Raw genomic sequence first — 26441 nt, 5'->3', positions numbered from 1 at the left:
AGAAGTGGTTTACACATACATCTCCATTTTGGATAGATAACTCTTTGTGTTGTTGTTTGTTTAGTGTTTTCCAATTTTCCCAAAAGTGGTTAGAGTCTATGGATTCGTCAATTACATTGAGCTGATTTCTTACGTGCTGTTCCCTCTTTTTCCGTAGTGTATTTATGTATTGTTTTTGTGATTCACCATAGTGAAGGCATAGACTCAGGTTTTCTGGGTCTCTATGTTTTTGGTTGGACAGGTTTCTCAATTTCTTTCTTAGGTTTTTGCATTCTTCATCAAACCATTTGTCATTGTTGTTAATTTTCTTCGGTTTTTTGTTTGAATTTTTTTGATTTGATAGGGAAGCCGAGAGGTCAAATATACTGTTGAGATTTTCTATTGCCAAGTTTACACCTTCACTATTACAGTGGAACGTTTTGTCCAGGAAGTTGTCTAAAAGGGATTGAATTTGTTGTTGCCTAATTGTTTTTTGGTACATTCCTTCCATCTATAGCTTTTCTTAATATTACTCAGTTCCTTTGGCTTTGATGCCTCATAGTTGAATATTGCTTTGTTCAAGTAGACTGTGATTTTGCTGTGATCTGATAGGGGTGTCAGTGGGCTGACTGTGAACGCTCTGAGAGACTCTGGGTTGAGGTCAGTGATAAAGTAGTCTACAGTACTACTGCCAAGAGATGAGCTATAGGTGTACCTAACATAGGAGTACCCTCCAAGCCTACCATTGACTATGTACATATCCAGCCTGCGACAGAAATGCAGGAGTTGTGACCCGTTTTTGTTGATTATGTTGTCATACTTGTGCCTAGGGGGGCAAATGGGGGAGGAAATGCTGTCACCTCCAGGCAGGTGTTTGTCCCCCTGTGTGCTGAGGGTGGCAGGTTCTTGTCTGATTCTGGCATTTAGGTCACCACAGACTAGTACTGGACATGTCCCTGGGCCTGGAAATTATTGATTTTCCCCTCCAGGATGGAGAAGCTGTCTTCATTAAAATATGGGGATTCTAGTTGGGGGATATAGGTAGCACACAGGAGGACATTTTTCTTGTTGAGATCATTTGCTTATTAATTTCTAGCCAGATGTAAAATGTTCCTGTTTTGATTAATTTAATAGAGTGAGTTAGGTCTGCTCTATACCAAATTAGAATACCCCCTAAGTCCCTTCCCTGTTTCACACCTGGTAGTTTGGTGGATGGGACTACCAGCTCTCTGTAACCTAGAGGGCAACCAGTGGGTCCGTCTCCTCTATACCAGGTTTCTTGTACGATGACAATGTCTGTATTTCCGATTTCTTTGGTGAAGTCCAGGTTCCTGCTCTTTAGGCCCGCAGGTCTGGGAGGTCTGGGAGAGACACTCTCTTGCTGGTCTGGGCGGGGTGTCTTTTGAGCTGTTGCTGCTGTGTGAAGTGTTGGGGCTGCGTCGGAGAGCGATGTCCTTTAGGGTCCGGGCGAAGGTGGGCACTGCTGCCTTGTATAGGTGGACCTGGTCATAAAGGCTGTTCAAGTCCAGGGTGGAGTGGTGGGCCAGGTAAACATTTGGTTTTGAGGCACAGTCATGGGAAATAGTTGCGTTTACTATTTACTATAATACTGTTTACTATAAGTATTTTTGTGGTAGCAGGGTGGAGATAACCACTTGTGCGTTGGGGAAAGTAGAATAGTTTTTTTCTATCATTTTTTTCTATCACTGTGCTCTCAGATCGTTTGTGCCTGTGTGTATTATTATGTGGCTGGGTGACCCTAGTTGGTCCTCAGACAGAAGGTCTAGGGTGCGCTGGGTGTTTGGAGACCAGAATTTAGACACTGTGTTCGGGAAAAAGTGTTTTTCTTGTATATATTTCCCATTTGAGTCCATAAGGAGTGTAATCTGTGTGTCTCTCTCTCCTCATGCTCCCGTCTCTCTTGACACTGCTCCTCTCTCTCTCTGGGCATAGAGAATCAAAGGGGCGATACTTCCAAGTGTTCAGTGAATCAGAAGACAGTTCAGACAGCTCGGATGACCATGAAGAAGGCATGGAGGGCACAGAGCCCAGGTACAATACTACAGTAGCTCATGCATCACATTGCACTGCTGCTGACCCACTGTTACATTGGCTTATAGTACTGTAGTACTGCTGAATTCTCAAAGCTCTTCTTGTTATTGGCAGATGTACTGCTCTTTCAAGGATGCTGATGCATGAGTTCACACTAATACATGATGGATCCATATAGCACTGACTTAGAATGCCAACGTCAGTCTCACTAATCCAGGGTGCACGTTTTGTTTTTTGCCGTAACACTACACAGCTGATTCAAATTATCAAAGTTTAATGATTAGTTGATTATTTGAATCAGCTGTGTAATGCTAGGGCCAAAATCAAAACGTGCCCCACTTGGAGTCACAAGGACCGAGTTTGGGAAACGTTGCACTAATCCTGTCACGGCCGTCGTCTAGGTGGAAATGACCGGACCAAGGTGCAGCGTGGTGAGCGTACATTTTCCTTTATTTATGTAAATGTCGCCAACAAAACAAGAAACAAAGAAATGACCGTGAAGCTTACCAGGGCTATAGTGTCACTAACAAAGATAACTACCCACACCATACAAAGGAAAAGGGCTGCCTAAGTATGATTCCCAATCAGAGACAACGATAGACAGCTGTCCCTGATTGAGAATCATACCCAGTCAAAAACAAAGAAATATAACACATAGAATGCCCACCCTAATCCCACCCTGGCCTACCCAAAATAGAGACTAAAACCCTCTCTATGGCCAGGGCGTGACAAATCCATTAACAATTTTATCATTTAACACAAACGAATGAATGAATTAACAAAAGGGTAAATTAACAAATTAATTAATTAAGTAAAGGATTTACTCAAAATGCAGTCATTTACAAATGCATTTCTGCAGTGAGTACCATAGCAATTATATTTATTGGTCTCAATACAGGGTTGAAGTGACCACCAAGTCTATTAATAAATAATGCTCTGTGGCATCCATTTCCAAACAACTCAATTAGTTGATCAGTCCCACAGATAGATGAATACTGTATAAAGGTGGATCCTCAGGGGAAGCCTACAGCTAAGAGAATGGGATGGTGCCTTGATGGGGATGGTCTGAAAGACACTTACAAACAGAAGGGGACCCCTGCTCTGGAATAGCAGGGCATGGCAGACATACCCTTTTTGCTTAAAGATAGTAATTTAAATGTGTTTAGATGTTACCCACTGAGCACAAACTGGTTGAATTAACATTGTTTCCACGTCAATGAAACAAAAAATCTATATTATATGGTTGAATCAACGTGAAAAACGAGTTGGATTTGCAAAAAGTCATCAACCTAAAGGAATTTCTGGAATTTGTATAATTTTTGGGGTTGATTTCACTTTGAATTCACATTAGTTGACAACTCAATCAAATGTAAATCAAAATTAGACATTGAACTGATGTCTGTGCCCGGTGGGTAGCATCGTACTGTTAGAGTATATTACGTAAGTTGTAGAATGGTCTCAGTGTGTTCTTAGGACTGTGAGTTGTCAGCTTGCGTGTCAATATGCTGTGCGTGTGTGTGTCCCTGTGCGCATATACACTACCGTTCAAAAGTTTGGGGTCGCTTAGAAATGTCCTTGTTTTTGAAAGAAAAGCTAATTTTTTCCATTAAAATAACATTAAATTGATCAGAAATATAGTGTAGACATTGTTAATGTAGTAAATGACTATTGTAGCTGGAAACGGCTTATTTTTTTAATGGAATATCTACATAGGCGTACAGAGGCCCATTACCAGCAAACATCGCTCCTGTGTTCCAATGGCACGTTGTGTATGCTAATCCAAGTTTATAATTTTAAAAGGCAAATTGATCATTAGAAAACCCTTTTGCAATTATGTTAGCACAGCTGAAAACTGTTGTCCTGATTAAAGAAGCAATAGAACTGGCCTTCTTTAGACTAGTTGTGTATCTTGAGCATCAGCATTTGTGGGTTCGATTACAGGCTCAAAATAGCCAGAAACAAAGAACTTTCTTTTGAAACTCATCAGTCTATTCTTGTTCTGAGAAATGAAGGCTATTCCATGAAAGAAATTGCCAAGAAACTGAAGATCTCGTACAACGCTGTGTACTACTCCCTTCACAGAACAGCGCAAACTGTCTCTAACGAGAATAGAAAGAGGAGTTGGAGGCCCCGGTGCACAACTGAGCAAGAGGACAAGTACATTAGTGTCTAGTTTGAGAAACAGATGCCTCACAAGTCCTCAACTGGCAGCGTCATTAAATAGTACCCGCAAAACAYCAGACTCAACGTCAACAGTGAAGAGGTGACTCCGGGATGCTGGCCTTCTAGGACACTTTGTCCAGTGTCTGTTCTTTGGCCCATCTTAATCTTTTCTTTTTATTGGCCAGTCTGAGATATGGCTTTTTCTTTGCAACTCTGCCTAAGAAAGAAAGTGCTTTGTTTCTGGCCATTTTGAGCCTGTAATCGAACCCACAAATGCTGATGCTCCAGATACTCAACTAGTCTAAAGAAGGCCAGTTTTATTGCTTCTTAAATCAGGGACAAAAGTTTTCAGCTGTGCTAACATAATTGCAAAAGGGTTTTCTAATGATCAATTAGTATTTTAAAATTATAAACTTGAATTAGCTAACACAACGTGCCATTGGAATACATTAGCGATGGTTGCTGATAATGGGCCTCTGTACGCCTATGTAGATATTCCGTAAAAAATCTGCCGTTTCCAGCTACAATAGTCATTTACAACATTAACATTGTCTACATTGTATTTCGGATCAATTTTATGTTATTATAATGGACAAAAAATTTGCTTTTCTTTCAAAAACAAGGACATTTCTAAGTGACTCCAAACATTTGAACGCTAGTGTATGTATGTGTGTGTGAGAGTGCATGTGTGAGTGTGTTGGTAGCTGTAAGGTTGTGTCACTGCCTTTTGATGTGATTCTAATTGACATGAATGACAAATTAGGTCAAAGTAAACCCAAGGCTAGACCTGGCTAACAAGAGCTACTCTATTAAAGATAATGAGATTACAGGGCTGTGAGGACACTGCTGTCAGCCAAGTGCTCTCACTTGTCCGCCTAGAACTTAGCCCACCCCTGCAGTAGAGCAGACCAGACCCTACTACCAAAGACAGTATAGTATGAAGATTGGCTAAAACTGCTTCTCCAATAGAAATCCCCGATCACACTTGTAGGCGATGTCATGGCGACGTTGGCTAGCTAAGCTCCTGCATAGACACGTCATCGGGTCTAATGGTCATCTCGCACCAAACTGCGCATTTGCAGGCTGTCAAATCAAAGGAACTCCTTCAATATAAAGTTGTTTTTGACGAAAATGAAAATGTGTCAGTTTGTCACTTTCACGAGGTTGGAGTAATAACATGTTCCACTACTTAAGACATTGGCTCAGATCTAGGTTGTACCTTTAGATTTCAAGAAAATTAACAACTAATGAATTCTCTCATTGACTTCTCAAACTCCAAACACCGGCTTGGTCTGTTTGGTATGTTTCCGCAAGCTTTCCCGGAAGTCTTGCGATGTTGCGCCTCTGGGTTTAGAAACTCTGTGCCACTACCATCAGCACTGATGATTTGGAGATGACATTTCCTGGAAGGGAGAGCCCATATAAAAACACCCACTGCCCAGTTCTTGCCTGCAGTACGGCATTATCATAGGCAGAAACAAACCCATACCGATCATTATGAAGTTACTCTATTTCTGAGCACTGAAATACCATTGAGTAAAAGGTGATGTCCCAGAGAGCTGAAGTACTACTGCTCAGAGCTCTCAGAGCATGAAAGCATTATAGTATAGAACCCTGACATTCAATGCAGTGTGTGTAGACACTATTTTGCTGATTAATTATCAGTCCGCAGACATGTAAGAGACATGGCTTCACATCGGGTTGTGTTTTGTAGTGAAAAGCCTTATAGTTTTGTTTACTCTCTTGTGTGCCTCGGTGTGTCTCATTAGCGTGTATAATAGTTTCATAGTGTCAGTTGTCTTCATTGTGTCAGTTCTCTTAGGCCTAGCTTCTAAGAGTGTCTTATAAGCATCTCATTACCTAGCTATACCATTATTCCTCTTATGGTAGAAGGATTATTTGGCAGAGTCAGTCCATCTCTGTGAGTCTAAACTGTGCAGTGTTCCATCCCTGCAGGTCTGCGTCTGCGTGGGAGACCTTCTGTACGGGGCTGGAGGAGTTCCTTGCCAGGGCACGGGAGAGGAGGGCACAGAGAAAGGCTCCAGGAGACGACCAACAGATCTTGCCCACAGCCGTGGGAGCTGAGTCACTCATTGTAGGGGCTGTAGCGTACAAATGAAAGACATTGTGAGTAGCAGTATGAAATGAAGGCAGGTGCAATATATCAGATACAAAGGGACATACAGTACTGGGCTAAAATGAAAATGATTACAGTCAAAATGTAATGGAGGAAAATGATCAACTATGAAGTGATAGGGTTTTTGGACAGGTTACACCTCAAACTTAGAGATACTAAACTTTTTGCTGAGGTTTTGTCAAAGAAACATAATTTCCTTGTGTGTCTTCATCTACATTTCTCTCCCCAATTCTGTTATTTCTCCTTTTTCAGTCTTATGTCAACATCGTAGCAATTCCAGAGAACCTGTCTCTGTTTTTACATATTAAAAAAAGGCATTTACATCAGGGTACTATATAAACAATTTTTTAAACATTCTATTTGAACCCACATTTTTATGACTCAGGCAGGACATAATAAACTGAATGTTTTAGCCTCAAGGCCATACGGGAAATGCCCTTAAACACAATTACCCAGTTAGGATAGGGAACAGACTGGGTACAGTGTCTAGCTAGCAGGCATTCACATTTCCATCCATTCTCTCCTCTTGGACTGAGTGGATTCCCTCCAGGTTTTTTAAATCGTTTTTTTATTTATATCTTCAAAATGAAAGAGGCCTTGTTATTATAAGTCCCCTTCTGTAAATCAGGTCTGGGTCCCACCCTTTGTGGCCTGCATCCCTCCCACACCCTCTCTCAGCTCGCCTGTGTCTATTTTCAGAGGATGTCTGAACTGAATGCTGCGCTGTGAGGGAGGTAGTGTGTAATTACCTCCCAATGAAAGAGCAGCAGCAGTGGCATACTGCTTCCCTTTCCACTGCTGCCCCCCACCCTCCCATCTTATCTCCGTGCCAATGGCTTCAACATGGCAGCCAGGCTCACCCCACCTCCCCCCTCTGCCATTCTGATCCCAGCCTCCACACGTTCACAGTTTGTCCAGTAAAGTGAATGCTGAGGACAGAGAGAAAAAGAGAGTTTGCAGCTTAGGAGTGGTTCAGCTCTGCTGCTTTAGCTCCTCACCAGTCCATTGCGTGTGCTCCTAAAATAGAAACAGGAATATTAATCCAATGTGGACGTATTAAGCTTTTAACCTGGTATTACCCCAGTGGTTACTTATGGACATAACAATCAGTATTAACCGAGACATTAATGGCCATAAAGAGAGTGATCAACTCAGGCATAGATGCTAGCTAGCTAATGACCATAACTGGTGGGGGTCATCACTAATGCATACGATACAGAGAATAAGACCATTACTGGTAATGGGGATGATAGTAGTGGTCATCATGTGCATTACTGCTATAGTAATGGCTATTGGCAGAAATAGGGACATGAGTCAGGAAGACAACATTGAGTGAAAGCAACAAATAACACGAACTGAAAAACAAAAAACGACTGACCTCCTTTACCTTTCAGGTCAACAGGAGAGAAGGGGCTACAGTTATCTCTAATGGCTACCAGGAAGCGCTATCGGAACTGTGGAGTGGGTCGCCACATCATAGAGGTAGGGTGGGGCTGGGGCATGTGTTTCTCAGCTCAGTGGGATATATCATTTCCCAGTAGCTATGTAAACCCTGCTTTAGTGAGAACCTGAAATTAAAATAAATTATCTCTGTAATGTTGGGCTATGGTTTGAAAAATAGGAAGGAGCAAGATGAAAGAATAGTAGGCAAATCCAGTTAAAAATAATATTACTAACTAAAAGTGATACATAATGAAAGGTCAGTTTACTGTAACCATAGAGAGTTAACTATACAGAATGCACATTTTCTTTAACTATGGACCAGCAGTCTGTTATTATGTCAGGAGCTAGGGTGTGTCAGCCAAATCAGGGCAGCGCACTGGCTGCTGCCACAGTCCCTCAGCATCTTTGATCTGCTCTGTCTCTGTGTGTGGTTAGAGCTCCCCTGCTGGCCATGAGAGGGCTTACAGCTTTTCACACTGCAATATTTCACATGGTTGTAAATGTCAATCCCAGTTCTACCATCAGCATCTGTTTGCGATGATGGTGCAGTATTTCAAAAGCTTACCTTTGTTCTCTGTGTCCCTCTGTGGTGGTCAGCTACTAAAGACCCAGTCTGTGTGTGGGGCCTACGATGCGTTCCTCGCTCACGCTGACACAGACGCGGTGGACTTCTTCTCATGCTGTGGACTCACTGACGATGCCCTGCTCAACGACAAGATCCGGTACTGAAACACATCACCACCACCAGTCCATGGTGTTGCAGGTGTTGTTTACATCTACCTCTTTCTGTCTTTCATCAGAGAAGTGAGGGATGAATGGACCAACACCACGCTAATGAGTTACCTACCTCCCTCCACCACCGGTGAGTTACCTCCCTCCCTCCATCACCGGTGAGCCACCTCACATGAACCACACAGGGAACTCAGTACAGGCCATATCAATGAAGCCGTAACATGTCCTCTCTTCTCTCGTTCTTCAGAGTCAGAGAGCCGTAACCCAGGGTTTTCCTTGATGCTGCTGGAGCTGGAGGTGGAGATGGCGTGAGTTGAGCACACAGCATGGTGCTCTCCCGCTGTGCTCATACAGACCACCCCTGGTTAACATTGTTTATTAGAGCAGAGAGTATGTAAAGTAACACATAGGTTACACAGAAATGTCTCAGTATTATTACTGGCTTTTTTTTGCCTCGTGCCAGGCCGTACTTTGTTCTTAATTGACCTGCCTCGTAAAATAAAAGTAAAATAAAAAATAAAAATGTTTCTCTACGTACACTGAGAAAGTGTCATCATAACATAAGACCACACATTACGATGTGCCATGCTTGTCAGGGTTGTGCCCAGTCAGATGCTAATTGTTGTGTCTTTATCTCTGTCAGGAGCACCAAGGCCCTGGCAGCCTACCAGCAGCAGGCAGTGTGTGTGACAGGGCTGGTCAGAGAGGTCAAGACCCTTAGAGAACAGGTGAGACTAACCAGCCATAAGAGGATATTTTATGGAATATAAAGCCCTGCTAGATAACTGTACATTCAATACATTTGTGTTAACACATTCAGTTGGAGCTACAGAGGAGAGAAGTGGAAACCCTAAACAATGAGTTGGACAAGGAGAGAGAGCGACAGCACAGAGTAGGTCTGTTTCACATTGGTTTCTTGGCCACAGTAGTGTGTGTCTGTCAATGTCAGGCCCTATCTACGGTAGTTGTGATCAGACTTATCCACAATACTGTATAGAATTCTAAGGTATTCATTCATGTGTTCTGTTTATGTGTATAGAACAGCAGTTCTTGGAGTATAAACTAAGGAAGACACGACAGCTCCTAGAGAGGCAGGTGATTTGTGACTCAGGTCAGTGTTTATAGCTTTGAATACATGTTCTAATGTGTGTTCTTTTGTTCCCTGTTATTAGTTCTCCCAGCACCCTCTGCTGACCATACTAGCTTACTGATATCCGTTACTGAGAAGCAGTTTTTATACATTACTGTATAACTATGTTTGAATGTGACATTAAACAGTATTACTTTGCTATAAGGGTGTTCTGTTTTTCGATGATTCCGACCAGAATGACCCAGAATCTCCCTGTGAACCTATCAGCTCACCTCCCAGTCCTTTAGACCTGTCATTGGATGCAGAGACGTATGAGATGGAAGATGAAAATGGAGTCAAGCCTAAGAAGATTCTGGTACAATATTTACGGAACAAGAGTATGGAAATATTACTTTCTATTTTGGACAAAGGGCTCATATCTAGTGGCTTTTAAAAATTATTTATTTAAATATTTTTTTGCAGGAAACAAGAGCGCTATTATGGATACTTCAAGGCTACACAGGGCGCTTGTGTGTACGTATGTGTGTGTGTGTGTGTGCGCGCCTGTGTGTAATTTAACCATATTTCATTCAGACTATTGTGCTGCACTGTATGTCTACCTCAGTAGCTTTGAGGAAATAAAAGTGAATGCCTGACTGAATGAAATAATTTAGAGCCCATTTCAGTGTGTTTATCATGTTTATAGCACTTCAAGACATTTCAAATCTAATTCTAGCCAACCCTTATTTAACATCGCTGTGATTTAATTTCTTTAGGAAGAAGTCAACATTATAAAGATAAGCAGAAAAACAGCAAAATTAGGAATTCTCACACAGTACACACTGTTTCTACACTGAGTGTACAGAATATTAGGAACTGTCTAGCGGGCTCAGCACCATGGTTACCCCGGTGCTGTAGATAACCCAGTCTCATCAGCAGCAAAGTCGATGTCGGTCCAGTCTTTACAGTTGTAGTAGCAGTAGGGGAACTAGTTGTTGTAGCCGACGTCAGGTATCTTCAGACGACTTGTGACCTTGGTCTGTAGGTCATAGCGGGCCAGCTCAGCGGAGTCGCAGCAGTTATAGAACACTGCCTCACCATACCACGGTGCCGGAGCCCTAGATGGCATTAGCAAGGCTGTGGGACGGTGCCACGGACACATCCTCGTGGTTCTTGGAGGTCATGAAGTTGTCATAGGGGCTGTAACGGCGAACGATGTTCCCCAGTCTGTGGCCGTTCACAAGGGGCTGAATACAGTAGAAGTCCTCACTGCCCTCCTGGTCTTCGGGGTGTGGACCGAGTTTGAGAAATGCTGGCCTAAGGTATCTGAGCTGTCTCTCAAAAACACACATTTACACTCATTTATGAACTGATCTGGGATTGTCCTACAGGACTCCATGCCATTCTTCAGAAAGCTGCACTTTTCTTGACAAATGCATCCTACAGTATCTACCTCCTTACGCACCGTATCGATCTGGGAGACACACAGTGAAGAGACATTATTAGCACATGACACATTAGAGTACCCAGAGAAAGGCCTTTGCAAGCTCTCATTTCTTACCCATCTGAGATGCATTGATAACCGCTTCGGCTAGATTGTATTACATGTTGTAATTAATCTATATAATTTTACGTTGAGAGGCAGCTGGCCCGCTATGTTGTTATGTGTTAGATTGGGCCAAGATCTTTAAAAAATGTATACTTAAAAAACTGGAAAACAACCAATCCTCCATTGTTAATGCAATAGAAAGGTCAAATGCTTTATTGTGTAAAAATGTAAAGTGCTGGGCGACGGAGAGAAAAACAAAATGGTGCAGTTTGAGGCTATGTGGCGGAGAGTGATGCGGAGAGTGATGCGGAGAGTGATGCGGAGAGTGATGCGGAGAGTGATGTGGGAGCTGGAGATGGGGGTGTGGTCTAGTGGGTCTGGGCAGGTGTGATGTAGTTGATGTTTGTATGATGTGAATGTTTTGTATTGTTTATAAAAGATCAAATAAAATCGTACAAAAAAAGATCGGCCAAGATGACATGTAATAAAGTGAACTATACTGTATGTACCTCTTTGGTCCATTTTTGAGTCTGATCACTTGGCATGTCTTGGTGTATGAAGCCTCCAGCTCCCTCAGTTCATTGGCTAGCTGACGCAGGTGCAGGGAGGTGTACAGACCCTGGTCGTTAAGGTACTGGTACGGCTCCTGGCTAGCAGTCATGTTCTCAATAGTGGCCTGGATCTGAGGAAGCCTCTCGCTGGAAAGCATCACCTAACAATCAGTTGAGAAATAAAAATATCAATCAACTTAAAATGCACACTGATTACCGCAAAACATCGTTTGAATTTTGATCATATGTCCATGGTTATGTTGTTTATGGAACAGGAAACCATGTCAGAACATAATCATAGCCCACTTGTAACGATTGTCGTAATGTGGAAGAGAGGAGGACCAAAGCGCAGCGTGGTAAGTGTTCATGTCTTTAATATAAATCCAAAAAACTGAACACAGGAACAAAAACAATAAACGATGATCAAACGAAACAGTACCGTGTGGCGACAAACACTGACACGGAAACAAACACCCATAAACCAAAAGTGAAACCCAGGCTACCTAAGTATGATTCTCAATCAGGGACAACGATTGACAGCTGCCTCTGATTGAGAATCATACCAGGCCGAACACAAAACCCCAACATAGAAAAACACACGTAGACTGCCCACCCCAACTCACGCCCTGACCATACTAAATAAAGACAAAACAAAGGAAATAAAGGTCAGAACGTGACACCACTGTAAAACACCTAGCCCACTGTGACACACCTAACCCACCGTTACATGTTTTTGCAGGAATTCTCCACAGTCCTGCACCAACTGCATAACCCCCTCGAACTTCAGGCCAGGGAACGCCTAGACCAGGGGACCTTTTCTAGCATGAGAGCTACTTTAAAAAAAAAAAGAAATACACGTCGCAAGCTACTTAAAAAAAAAWGATCTTTCAAATATGCACATTCTTCGACCCAGCAACTCTTCCCCGGGTCCTTGGTGTACAAGATATGTGTTTTCTGTTAATATGCATATCAAAACAATGGTTCATGAACAACTATAAGGGGCCCCATAAAATTATAATTTGTATTTTCTAGAATTCTGTTTTCTGTGTTTTATTTTTCCTGTCCTATTTCTTTTTTAAATTGAGTTTTTTACTCTCAATATTAACGATTATTAATAGATAAATAGTCCATGTCAATGCTTAAATCACATCAGAATACCAATTTTGAGGTAAGAAATAATAATAATGTTTTAGATTTTTTTTGTGTAATGCCCCTTTAGTTTAACATTTAGAAAGAGAGGAATTGGTCTAGCAATGTATCTGTTAGGCCTACTGCTGCAGAGTGGGATCAGTGGCTTTGATTGGATAGTATCAATCAATCAAATGTATTTATAAAGGCTTCTTACATTAGCTGATGTCACAACGTGACAGCCTAAAACCCCAAAACAGCAAGCAATGCAGGTGTAGAAGCACGGTGGCTAGGAAAAACTCCCCAGAAAGGCCAGAACCTAGGAAGAAACCTAGAGAGGAACCAGGCTATGAGGGGTGGCCAGTCCTCTTCTGGCTGTGCCAGGTGGAGATTATAACAGAACATGGCCAAGATGTTCAAATGTTCATAGATGACCAGCAGGGTCAAATAATAATAATCACAGTGGTTGTCGAGGGTGCAACAGGTCAGCACCTCAGAAGTAAATGTCAGTTGGCTTTTCATAGCCGATCATTCAGAGTATCTCTACCACTCCTGCTATCTCTAGAGAGTTGAAAACAGCAGGTCTGGGACAGGTAGCACGTCTGATGAACAGGTCAGGGTTCCATAGCCGCAGGCAGAACAGTTAAACTGGAGCAGCAACATGGCCAGGTAGTCCTGAGGCATGGTTCTAGGGCTCAGGTCCTCCGAGAGAGAGAAAGAAAGAAAGAGAGAAAGAGAAACAAGAAAGCGAGAGTTAGAGAGAGCATACTTAAATTCACACAGGACACCGGATAAGACAGGAGAAATACTCCAGATATAACAGACTGACCCTAGCCCCCCGACACATAAACTATTGCAGCATAAATACTGGAGGCTGAGACAGGAGGGGTCGGGAGATACTGTGGCCCTGTCCGACGATACCCCCAGACAGGGCCAAACAGGCAGGATATAACCCCACCCACTTTGCCAAAGCACAGCCCCCACACCACTACAGGGATATCTTCAACCACCAACTTACCATCCTGAGACAAGGCCGAGTATAGCCCACGAAGATCTCCCCCACGGCACAACCCAAGGGGCGTTGACTCAACCCACTCAAGTGACGCACCCCTCCTAGGGACGGCATGGAAGAGCACCAGTAAGCCAGTGACTCAGCCCCTGTAATAGGGTTAGAGGCAGAGAATCCCAGTGGAGAGAGAGGAACCGGCCAGGCAGAGACAGCAAGGACGGTTCGTTGCTCCAGTGCCTTTCCTTTCACCTTCACACTCCTGGGCCAGACTACACTCAATCACAGGACCTACTGAAGAGATGAGTCTTCAATAAAGACTTAAAGGTTGAGACCGAGTCTGCGTCTCTCACATGGATTGGCAGACCATTCCATAAAAATGGGGCTCTATAGGAGAAAGCCCTGCCTCCAGCTGTTTGCTAAGAAATTCTAGGGACAGTAAGGATTCCTGCGTCTTGTGACCATAGCGTACGTGTAGGTATATACGGCAGGACCAAATCGGAGAGATAGGTAGGAGCAAGCCCATGTAATGCTTTGTAGGTTAGCAGTAAAACCTTGAAATCAGCCCTTGCCTTCACAGGAAGCCAGTGTAGAGAGGCTTGCACTAGTAGCCGAGAGCTTTATGTTTATGACAGTTTGCAATGGAACACATGCAAAAATTGCATGTACTTTCAGAATTGCTTGGGTCCTGTTGGAGATCCTGGGCCTAGATACTGTTCACCTGGCATGAATACAAGTCATCCTGTTTGAGGCCAGGGATGTGCTGGTCATCACCATTACCCTTTGTGTACACATGCACAGTATGCAGAGAAAAGCATGCTATTCTATCTACATACACCCAAATAAAAACATCTACATCAACAAAAAACACTTTCAATCCTTTAGAAATAAGTAATACATGGCACGTAACAATAAGAACATTTGAGGTTTGCTTTAGTAACAATGAGCATAAACCTGTGGAAGTTTAAAAAATGTATTAGATGAGATAGGAAACATAAAACAGTAGACAGGCAGTGTGGACAAAGAGTAGAACTGCAGCATTAGAGTACCCATGGCACACTGAAATTAAAAGGAACAACATTGTATTTTAAGCACACACACATTCACAGATGCACAAAAGCCACAGATGTTAATACTTTTGCTGTAGAAGGCAGTTCCGTCTATGTAAATTCAGAGGTTATGAAACCATCAAACCAAAATATGGACATGTGCTGGGTTTGTGGTGGAATCAGTGACGGGAACAATGTTCCATATTTTTACCTCTGTGCAACTCACATTTCCCTTACTGCACAACCCACTTTGCTGAGGTCCACATTTCACCAAAATTATGGTATGAAACATGTTGTGCATTGTGGATACATTTACACACCAGCATATCTACACTGATTCTGAGCTGGAGGCAGAGTTTGATGAAACATTCTCAAATAATGCAACCACCCAAGCATTATGTGTCTTGTGTAGTGGGAAATGCCTTAGCCCCAGATGGTCTCCAGATAAGCTAACCCCACTACTACCTCATATTTTAAAAGTGATACTCCTTTAAAAACTTCTTGAGGCTAGCGGAACCCCTCGACAACATCCGCTGAAAAGGCAGAGCGCAAAATTCAAAAATATATTTTTTAAATATTTAACTTTCATACATTCACAAGTGCAATACACCAGATTAAAGCTTAACTTCTTGTTAATCTACCCATCGTGTCCGATTTCAAAAAGGCTTTACAGCGAAAGCACATCATATGATTATGTTAGKTCAGAGCCTAGTCACAAAAAACATACAGCCATTTTCCAGCCAAAGAGGGGAGTCACAAAAAGCAGAAATAGAGATAAAATTTATCACTAACCTTTGATGATCTTCATCAGATGGCACTCATAGGACTTCATGTTACACAATACATGTATGTTTTGTTCGATAAAGTTCATATTTATATACAAAAATCTCAGTTTACATTGGCGCGTTATGTTCAGTAATGATAAAAGATACAAGTGTTATGCACAGAATTGAAGATATACTTCTCCTTAATGCAACCGCGGTGTCATATTTCAAAAAAGTACGGCGCTCAGACACAAAAACAAGCCATACAGATACCCGCCATGTTGTGGAGTCAACAGAAGTCAGAAATAACATTATAAATATTCACTTACCTTTGATGATCTTCATCAGAATGCACTCCCAGGAATCCCAGTTCCACAATAAATGTTTGTTTTGTTCGCTAAAGTCCATCATTTATGTCCAAATACCTCCTTTTTGTTAGCGCGTTTAGTTCACAAATCCAAACTTACGAGGCGCGGGCAAGTCCAGGCGAAAGTTCAGACGAAAAGTCCAAAAAGTTATATGATAGTTCGTAGAGACATGTCAAACGATGTATAGAATCAATCTTTAGGATGTTTTTAACATAAATCTTCAATAATGTTTCAACCGGACAGTTCCTTTGTCTTTAGAAATGCAATGGAACACAGGTCGCTCTCACGGCTACGCGTGTGACCAGCTCATGGCATTCTGCCAGACACCTGGTTGAAACAGCTCTCATTCTCTCCCCCTTCACAGTAGAAGCCTCAAACAAGGTTCTAAAGACTGTTGACATCTAGTGGAAGCCTTAGGAAGTGCAATATGACCCCATTTACACTGTATATTAGAAAGGCAATGAGTTGAAAAACTACAAACCTCAGATTTCCCACTTCCTGGTTGGATTTTTCTCAGGTTTTCGCCTGCCATATAAGTTCTGTTATATTCACAGACATCATTCAAACAGTTTTAGAAACTTCAGATTGTTTTTTATCCAAATCTACTAATAATATGCATATATTAGCTTCTGGGCCTGAGTAGCAGGAAGTTTACTCTGGGCACGCTTTTCATCCGAACGTGAAAATGCTGCCAAACTCTTATGGCCTCACATCTCTACTGAACATAGACATAAAGCTACTCACTAAAGTGTATAGCGAGAATCTGTCATCTTCAAAGATCAGATGGGATTGATAAAGAACAGGTATTCTTTATTTTATGGAAGGCAAAGTATGTGGACACCCCGTTGCTGACAGGTGCTGACAGGTGCATACAATCGAGCACACAGCCATCCAATCTCCGTAGACGAACACTGGCAGTAGAACGGCCCGCACTGAAGAGCCCATAATTTAATTGCACAAACCAAGTGTGGCAAACAGTGGAACTGAGAGTAAGTTATGTTAAGCTCTTGAGTAATCAGGTTTATGTTATCATCTCTCCTGTTGTCTTCTTGAACAGAAGTAGCTGTCATGTCACACAAACATGTTTAGTTTCCGTTCCTGATTTCTTCCTTACCACACGCAAGACATACTCCAAAAATGAAATTCTCATCATTTTTTCTTCCCTATTTTTCTTCTCTTACCGCTATTCTCCTCAGCACCACCCACCACATGCCTAGTGGCGAATTGCACAAGAGAGAGTCACAGATCCCCTTGCATATTTACATGGTTCTTAGAGCAACTGGTCTCACATCCACACTGTCCTCTGGCCAAACATGAAGTCCTCTCTGGTGTTCGCATTGATGTTCACTGGGCTTGTCTCCATCCTCCCTCAGGTAAGGACACTGTCCTGCTCAACCCAGAATACATGTTTTCTATATGACATGTAGGAACAATAAGCAACAGCAAAATCTTTACAAAAATAAATGTCAATAATGTTCTGCAGATGTGTACTATAATATTGTTAGCTCTCATTTCTCCCAGTCTTCGCCCAGTGACTGTGTGTGTGACCTGAAGAACTCTGAGCACCCCTTCCCTCATGACAAGCTGCAGACTGTAGAGAACAGTGCCTCAAAGTGCACTAAAAACATCACTCCACAGCAGGTAAGAGACATGCTTCGAAAATCCTGTTTCTAAATTCCCTCTTTCTCTCTCTACTACAAATAGTGAGAAACAGATCTCTGATATTTCACATTTCATTGTGTATAAAAGTAAATAAAGTAATAGTGGATGTTCCCTATAAAAGGGTCATTCTGCTGTCCCCAACTGAGAAGCCTTTTTGGTTCCAGGTAAAACCGTTTTTGGTTCCAGGTAGAACTATTTTTGGTTCCAGGTAGAACCATKGTGGGTTCCATGCTGTGGAAAGGGTTCTACATGGAACCCCAAACAGTTCTACTTGGAACCAAAAGGGTTCTATCTGGAACTAACAAGGGTTCTTCAAAGGGTTCTCCTGTGGGGACAGCCAAAGAACCCTTTTAGATTCTACATAGTACCTTTTTTTCCAAAGAGTGTATCTCCTGTTCACCTGTAGACTATGGAGGTGGAGGGTCTGTTGCTGGGTCTGAAGAGGCGTCTACCGCAGCTGGAGGCTGATGTGTCAGTTCTGGAGCAGGAGGACGATGGGGATCTGTATGGGACGGTGTCTCTTCAGGTCATAGAGAACGAACTGTCTGAGATCCAGAACCTCATCGCCAAACTCAACAGTACCACTCACAGCCACCAACGCCTCAACACAGATACTGCTGAACAGGTAAGGAGCCTTACAGGAGATCAAACAAAATTTTACTCAAGAAGTTGCCTAAAATACTTTACCTTAGCAATGGTCATGCCACATCTGATTAAAAATGCATTATAGTTACATTATATACTGTATGAACATGTATGACGACCATATACAGTATGAGTTTAGAGGTGTTGTAGAGAAGCGTCGATGCTCAGTTTGATTATATGTGTTGAGGAATGATCAGGTGCTCTTCTTCCCAGCTGCAGGAGCTCAAAGAAGAGATGGGGAAGCTGGAGACATTTGACAACATGCAGGTGGTCAGGGGAAAGGAGGTTAACAAACGTCTGAGGAGGGACTTGGACCAGTGCCAGAACGGCCACCATCCTACTGCCCCACCCCCTGAACCTGCACCTGGTTCGTCTTCTCATGCCTTCTCCCACAGCAACGCCTGTATTGAAATCTAAAACTTTCTGCATTTGAAGAGTTTTTTGATACTCTGGTGTCACTGTCATCATGTTCATTCTGTGTCTCATGTAGGAAACTGTCCCCTGGGACACCTCCGGAGCGTGACTGGTCCCAACACATATTCAGTCACTGAGTATGGTGCCTCATATACTTATGGCTCCTGGGGTCGCGACCCCAAACCTGCTGCAGGGAAGGAGAGCTGGTTTTGGATAGTGCCTTTGACTTCAAGCAATGTCTTCTCTAACTTTGTGAGACTTTATAGCAGTCTGAGCTCTCTGGTTGTGGGGGTCAGTGTTCCAGGCAGTGTGGCGATTCACTCCTCCAACCCCACCACCAACACCATCCAGGGGCCTAACGTTGTAATGTATGGGGACGCCCTCTACTACAACTGCTACAACAAGGACGCTGTCTGCCGCTTCAACATCACAGCAAAAACAGTCACCACCATGGGCCTGCCCAAAGGTACTGGGTTCAACAGCAAGTTCAACTTCTGCCATCTGGATGCTTGTTATGGTTACACTGACATGGACCTGGCTACTGATGAGTCTGGTGTCTGGGTGATCTACAGCACGCCTGATAACTTTGGTAACCTGATCCTCGCTGAGGTGATCCCTGACAGTCCTCCCACCCTGGGCCGGACCTGGACCACTTCAGCTCACAAGCGGGCTGTGACCAACACATTTATGGCGTGCGGTGTGCTCTACGCCACGCGGTACCTGAGTAAGGAAGCAGAGGAGATCTTCTACTCCTTTGATACTGTGAGCGGCCGGGAGCGTTATGACATCGGTATGGAGATCAAGAAAATGTCCACCAACATCCAGTCCCTCAACTACAGCCCCGTTGACCAAATGCTGTATGCCTACAGTGATTCGATGGTTGTTTCCTACAAGGTTCATTTTGGGTAAACGTTATACAACTTGACAGTGTGTATTTTGTTGTGTGCAGATCTTTACCAGCTCCAGCATCAGTGGAAGCAAGAGAAAAACACATTGTCAATCATTTTTTATAAAACCAGTGTTGCAAAGAAATGCATTGATTAAACATGTGACTATATTGACAGTTTTTATTTGTTTTCATTACATGTTCAATACATGGACAAAGACCACTTACAGTACATATATTTCAACTTTACATTTCACATTTTATGACGAAGCAGGTAAGATTCAACCCTACTATCTCTGTGAACAGAAACAATGCTGGGAGATTCCTGTGAAACCAAACAGTCAGAAAACAACTTTTTCCTCAATATAAATCAATCAATAATACTGTAGTAATGATAATACACGAGGACCAATAATACCACAGATAACTCCATTCTATTGTTATATAAAAAGAGGAACTCAAGTAAAGAGGAACCAAAATGCGGAATGTGTCACAATATAATAGTGTTGGAGTGCTCTTTCAGTTAACCTGCTCTAAAAACAGTGAGTATGTACAGCGCAAGGAAGACGTGGAAGGATTTGGGGTGTAGGGTGGTCAGGATAGCAGGTACAAGCCCTCGGGGGTAATGGCGGTGGGTGGATGGAAGGGGGCACTTTGACTATACTGTACAGCATTTCAAAGGGACAAATTACATTCAGGGCCCCCTAGGCAGTATGTTTGAGACTGAGGAAGGGGGCAAAATCAGGTCCGCACAGAGCTGACAGCAACAGTAGTCTTACAGAGAGAAAATTCATGGCAACAACGTTGAATATCACACTCCGGTGCATGCAAACAGATTGGAGGAGTAGAAAGGAGTGTTTGTTGTTCTGACTAGTCCCAATATCCTCTCACCGAAGCCCATTTGACATGTTTTATCACCCCTCTATTATCCCCCTTTCAGAACATTTTGTAGACCCATCGCTCTCACACTCTGCATCTTCACAAATGAAAATACCTCATTCATCCAGATAGAATCTCTCCTCATCCCTCGCTCTTTCCTACAATCTTCGCTGCAGCCCCCCTGGGGTCCCTTGCACATTGGTACACTGTTGCTAGGCAGCACTATGAACAGAAAAGTGACCTCAGCTGATAGCCCTTTTGGGGCGACTGGATGTGTCTGTGAGGGGCGGGGAAGCTTGTGGTTTTGGTTGGAGGTGGTTGGGGGTGGGTGTTGCCCTACATTCCGAGCTTGGAGCAATGGGCTCCAAAAAAGCCCTGCCCCTTACAGACAGTCCCAGGAAGCACCCCTGCGGATGTAGTTATCCCACTTCACCCCTGTTGGGGGAAACAGAGAGATTGACATTCAAATAGATGACAGGGAGCAGTTGTTACTGAAAATAACGAATGCAAATAAAATGTAGAAAATTATTACTGTGCAAATTGTCAGGGACCCCAGTTCCTCAAAGGACTAGCCTGAGTCAATGGGTAGTCCATCTCAGCAGCTAGCAGCACACACCTAGCCTCTCCAGTCACAACGGCCAGTATTCCAGCTCAATATCATTGGGGAAAAAGAGGTCTGTGGGATGTTAGGATATTGATTCTCTATGTAAGTTATGTATGGGTATGGATGTAAATACAATAACATTTGTTTTGTGATGACACATTGACAGTGTGTTTGCGTGTATGCGTACGTTTGTGTGGGCACGCGTGTGTTTTGTGCTACTGTGTCAAGAAGTGCCGATATACTTTGGCTCGGTTCCCTTACAGAGCCCAGCCCTCATAGGTAAGTGTGTGTGTGTAGCTTTGGTATATTCTTTGTGTAGGGCTGAGTGCTGTAGAAGGAGAGGCCAGCTGTAGTCCCGTCCTGTGGTGCTGACATGAGAGAAGAACATCTCAGATGTAACGGGTTCTGCCTTGGCTCCTAGGTCTGGTTTGGTTTGGGTCAAAATGTGATTGTCATTTGGGAGACCACCTAGAACCGATCCTCAGCAGAACCACTTCCATGTTGGGGAGGTGGAGATGACCGTGGCCACACTAACTATATAGGAATGGATGCTCCTACTAGTGGCTATATGGGTATATAGAATCACACCACGTTAATTTATGCTTCTGTATGACAATCCATGGGAAAACCACATGGCATGGGATGTGGAGTGGGAATACTAGTGCCTGTGACACAGATGCATCCTTCAGGTAGAGAGGCATATCCACTGTGYGATGTAAAACTCTCTAAAATATAATAGGTTGTGTGCTGCTTTCTGTCAAATCTGGGACCTCCCAGACAAAGGCCCATAATCTCTGCTGTCTTTTTGTTCAAGACAAATAGCATGAATAGTACCAACTACAACAAAATGTCCTCTTGCTAGCATGTCTTTTCTCCAATGACCAACTACCTTCACTGACTACATACAACCCACTTAACTACCATCATTGATCACCTCACAGAGATTGTCAGCAGACAAGCGGAGTGTGGGAGGGACCTGAGTGGAGGGGTGCCAGGGGGCAGATGGGGCTCATGGTCTGAGTGGWGGGAGGAGGAGGGTAGGTTTAGGGCAAGAGGAGCAGGGAAAAGGCAAAGGCAAAGGCAAAGGGGGGAGAAGACACTGAGCAAAACACAAATGACACACAAAAGCAAAACTGCTTACGAAGTTTAAGGGAAATAGTAATACGTTGGTGTCAGTTTTTACAATGAGGGGAGGAGGTGACAGAAGTTGTCAAATACTGAGGGATTTGGGGTAATACTACAACAAAGACATAGAGAGATAGATAGAGAAGACATTCTCCACCAACCATTTAAAAGTAGATACTCCTCTCTCTCTCTCTCTCTCTCTCTCTCTCTCTCTCTCTCTCTCTCTCTCTCTCTCTCTNAAAAACATGAAATCAATAGGATTTCAGGGATGTAGATGTTGTGAATGGAAGAGACGCTTGGAGGGAGGCGGGGGAGTGGGGAGGGAGGGATGACCCAGATAATGCAGTCTGCTGCAGTGATGAGTCATTTCAACACACATTTGAGGCTGCGAAGTCACAGCCAGGGGTGTGTACAGATGTGCGCTGGCACACACCCATCTCTCAGAACAATAACAAAGAAATGGAGAGATGGCTTTCTAGGTCAAAACAGGTCCCTGACCCTCTATCCTCTTTCTCCCTCTCTCTCTCTCAAGATGAAATGAGCAGCAGGGTTCTTCACATCAAATAGCATGAAATATTAAAGTGACCTCCATCTGTTTTTAATCTCATTATCTGCTGTCTCTTATACACATCTAGATGTGTATAAGAGACAGCTCTCTCTCTATCCATCCCTATCTCCAACCCACGTCTGTCTGTGTGTGTGTGGGGGTTCAGCAAGACACCTCCATGGTATGGCTGACCTGGCCCTCATTGCTGTCAGAGTGTGTAAAACCCCGGATACGAGAGCTCTCAATGGAGCTGCCACTGGTCAGGGAGGCCGTCCGGGAGCGGGCCAGACGGGTCATACTGGCAGAGGGCACTGAGGGAAAGAGAGAGAGAGAGAGAGAGAGAGAGAGAGAGAGAGAGAGAGAGAGAGAGAGAGAGAGAGGGATGGATGATGGAGGGAGAGAAAGAAAGAAAGAACAAAAGAGGGGAAGACAATATTTGCATTTAAACAATGGCAAAGCTAAGTCAATATGAGCTAACCACTGGGAGAAATGGAACAACATGCCAATGTGTAAACTGAAAAGTAACACCCAACTGAGCAAAACAGTTGTGCGGCAAGGCAGCTAGCTGTAACAAACATTCCTGCTAGCTATGGATGCTTGAGAGTTTCTGTAAAGCCATCAACATGTGCCTGCAACTCTGCATGCAGACACATTCCCCCTGCTACAGTACAGCAGGACCATGCAGTGGGACTGTGAGGAAAGTCTGAACGCTGCAGAGGAGTTGATCTCCGTCAGCTCCCCCTCCTGCAAGCGTTATCCTGCTCCTGAACTTATCTGTGAAGATTTTGCAATTGTCTTAGAGTAGAGCTATGACCATTTTATTGTATGGAAAACATGAACCTTGCGTAACAATTACCAAAAATCTTCAACTTGGGAAGTAGCAGTTCTAACACTTTGGGAGCTCTGTCTGAAGGTATGTTTTCCATTGAGGCACATCATCCCAGTGCACATGCTCATCCATTTAGCTGCAGTAAAGGCAGGTACTTCAAAACATGCCTATTGGCTATAATTCTCCATTTAAAATATGACAAGTTCTATCCTAGTCGTTTCCATGCAAATATTTCTCAAAAAGTTGCTTCACTTGGACACTACAATGTGTCAATGAGTGTTCAACATTGGATCATAATTAACTGTATGCCATGCAAAGAGCAAGATAGGGAATGCAATGGCAGGGATGGGAAAAAAGTAGCAATAGCATATTTTTCCTTAGGCTGAGGAAAAACGCATTTAGAAAATAAATACAAAATGTAATAAAATCTTTAATAAGATTGCCAAAGACCAGAAATCAAGCGCTAAAACAAAGAACATTTTATAATAATTCAAAAGGCAGATATGTGATCAGAGCATCATCACTGCACATGTAGGGGAAAAAGAGAGGAGATCAGAGGTCAGAGGTGAACAGCAAACAGGAAGTACCTGGCCCTCCACTCAACCTCCGATCCTTCACATACGCAACTGAGAGAAGGCAGGAAAACAGAGGGCAAGATTAACACAACAGGTCCCTGCAATAGACATCACACCAAACCAAAGAACATACTGTATTCACAACATATTCACAACACAGTCAGAACACAATCTCACATTCAGAACAACGCAACATAAAGACAGTGTCTAAACAGAGGATTAAAACACACAAGGGGGAATAACAATGTATTTCTAAGGTACAGTATGGAGAGATAAACTCAATCAAGGTAGTGATGCATTGTTTCTGAGAGACCACAAACCCCCACACACAGTCTCATACACTCACTCATATGTGACAAATGATTGTAATCTGGTTCTAGATACTTACTGTAGCCCATCCCCTGGAGGAAGTACTTGAATGCTTCGGACAGTTTTCCAGGCTATAAAACAACAAGGAGAATATGGTAAGAAACTTGACCTGCTTAGACTCTGTGTAACCCTGACCCCAGATGAGGTCAATGACCTCTGAGGAGTGCTGTGGTGAGTCCTATATAGAAAACCATCTCATGGTGGCAGGACGTTTTATAAGAAAGGAACTTGAGGGTCGGTAGAGGGTTATAGGGAGGCACCATGTAGAGGTTGAGGGGCATTTTAAAGAGGAAGTTAGAGGTCATCTGAGAGTTGTGTCAGAAGAGAAACTAGAGAAAGTAAAGGGGAAATGGAGGTGGGGCAGAGATGAAGAAGTATTTTAATGTTAAATGAGAAGATGCAAAGAGCCATCTGAAGGCAGTGTTCTGACCTGTGTGAGCTGAGGGAGTCCACCAGAGTCAGCCATCTGAAGAGGAGAACAGGAACAAAACCATAGTTAGTAATATACAATATCTTTATTTCAAATGGTTTAACAAACTACAGCATGTACAATCTAATTAATTAACTAATTAATGAATTATTTGAATCAATGAAGACAATCCAATAAAGATGAATAATCTTCAACATTACTTTGCACTCATACCTTTAAGAAGGTGGTGTTGGTTGGGTCAAGTTTGGAATTGCATTCGACCTTGAGAAAAACAACACCATATTAAACGATGAGGTCCAAGGTGCTTGGATATTAATATTCTCAGATAAAAAAAAAAAAACATGAAATCAATAGGATTTCAGGGATGTAGATGTTGTGAATGGAAGAGACGCTTGGAGGGAGGCGGGGGAGTGGGGAGGGAGGGATGACCCAGATAATGCAGTCTGCTGCAGTGATGAGTCATTTCAACACACATTTGAGGCTGCGAAGTCACAGCCAGGGGTGTGTACAGATGTGCGCTGGCACACACCCATCTCTCAGAACAATAACAAAGAAATGGAGAGATGGCTTTCTAGGTCAAAACAGGTCCCTGACCCTCTATCCTCTTTCTCCCTCTCTCTCTCTCAAGATGAAATGAGCAGCAGGGTTCTTCACATCAAATAGCATGAAATATTAAAGTGACCTCCATCTGTTTTTAATCTCATTATTGGCGAATAGTGTTTAAGTACCCTATCATTCATAACAGGTTACTTGGGATTGCCATGTTTACTGTTTGTGTATGTGTGTTGGTGTTTGTTTGCTGATCTGTGCTCTGTGGTTTCTAGGTGCCCCGTGATGCTGGTTGTTGGTGACAATGCTCCAGCTGAGGAGGGAGTGGTGAGTCCTCTTCCTTCTACAACCCTTTCTCCATTTCTAATCTCTTCCTTCTCTACCACCTACTCCCTCACTCCCTGTCTTATCTCCCTCACTCCCTGTCTCACCTCCCTCCCTGCCTACTGCCCTCCTGCCCCCCCCCCCCCTGCTGTTTTTGCCCTCACTGATGTTTGCCCTCACTGATGTTTGCCCTCACTGAGAGAAACAGAAGTAGGGAGGAGAGCGAAAGAGCGGAGAGGAGGGATATCAAAAACAACGGAGGAGGTGGGTGAGGGAGAGATATGAAGACAGAGATGAAAAACAGAGAGAGAGAGAGAGAGACACAGAGAGAGAGAGAGAGAGAGAGACAGAGACCACAAGAGAGCCACAGAGACGAGAGAGAGAGAGACACAGAGAGAAAGAGAGAGAAAGAGAGAGAGAGAGAGAGAGAGGAGAGAGAGAGAGAGAGAGAGAGAGAGAAGAGAGAGAGAGAGAGAGAGAGAGAGAGAGAGAGAGAGAGAGAAGAGAGAGACACACAGAAGAGAGAGAGAGAGAGAGAGAGAGACAGAGAGAGAGCAGAGACACAGAGAGAGAGAGACACACACACACAGAGAGAGAGCGACACAGATAATGC

The 26441-nt window shown here is 43.3% G+C and overlaps 2 protein-coding genes across 2 annotated transcripts in view; one reads left to right on the top strand and one right to left on the bottom strand.

Moving 5' to 3' along the window:
* The first annotated feature begins 17237 nt into the window (after positions 1-17237).
* On the top strand, positions 17238-19768 carry LOC111952288 (olfactomedin-4). Its single transcript, XM_023970845.2, has 5 exons — positions 17238-17363; positions 17512-17631; positions 18059-18277; positions 18511-18664; positions 18788-19768. Exons 1-5 carry the CDS (start codon positions 17304-17306, stop codon positions 19618-19620), a joined length of 1386 nt encoding a protein of 461 aa, XP_023826613.1. The 5' UTR covers positions 17238-17303; the 3' UTR covers positions 19621-19768.
* A 3094-nt stretch (positions 19769-22862) lies between these two features.
* LOC111952289 (protein NDRG4) overlaps positions 22863-26441 on the bottom strand; it is a 10737-nt gene continuing 7158 nt past the window's right edge. The window contains exons 7-11 of the mRNA XM_070435017.1: positions 25169-25216; positions 24956-24991; positions 24545-24596; positions 24169-24207; positions 22863-23063 (exon numbers count right to left, since the gene is read on the bottom strand). Of these exons, the coding sequence (XP_070291118.1) occupies positions 22915-23063; positions 24169-24207; positions 24545-24596; positions 24956-24991; positions 25169-25216 (324 nt within the window). The 3' untranslated portion in view covers positions 22863-22914. The remainder of the gene's footprint in view (positions 23064-24168; positions 24208-24544; positions 24597-24955; positions 24992-25168; positions 25217-26441) is intronic.

This window comes from Salvelinus sp. IW2-2015, linkage group LG26 (assembly GCF_002910315.2).
Source record: "Salvelinus sp. IW2-2015 linkage group LG26, ASM291031v2, whole genome shotgun sequence".
Taxonomy (NCBI): domain Eukaryota; kingdom Metazoa; phylum Chordata; class Actinopteri; order Salmoniformes; family Salmonidae; genus Salvelinus; species Salvelinus sp. IW2-2015.
This window is presented reverse-complemented; position numbering and strand designations above follow the sequence as displayed.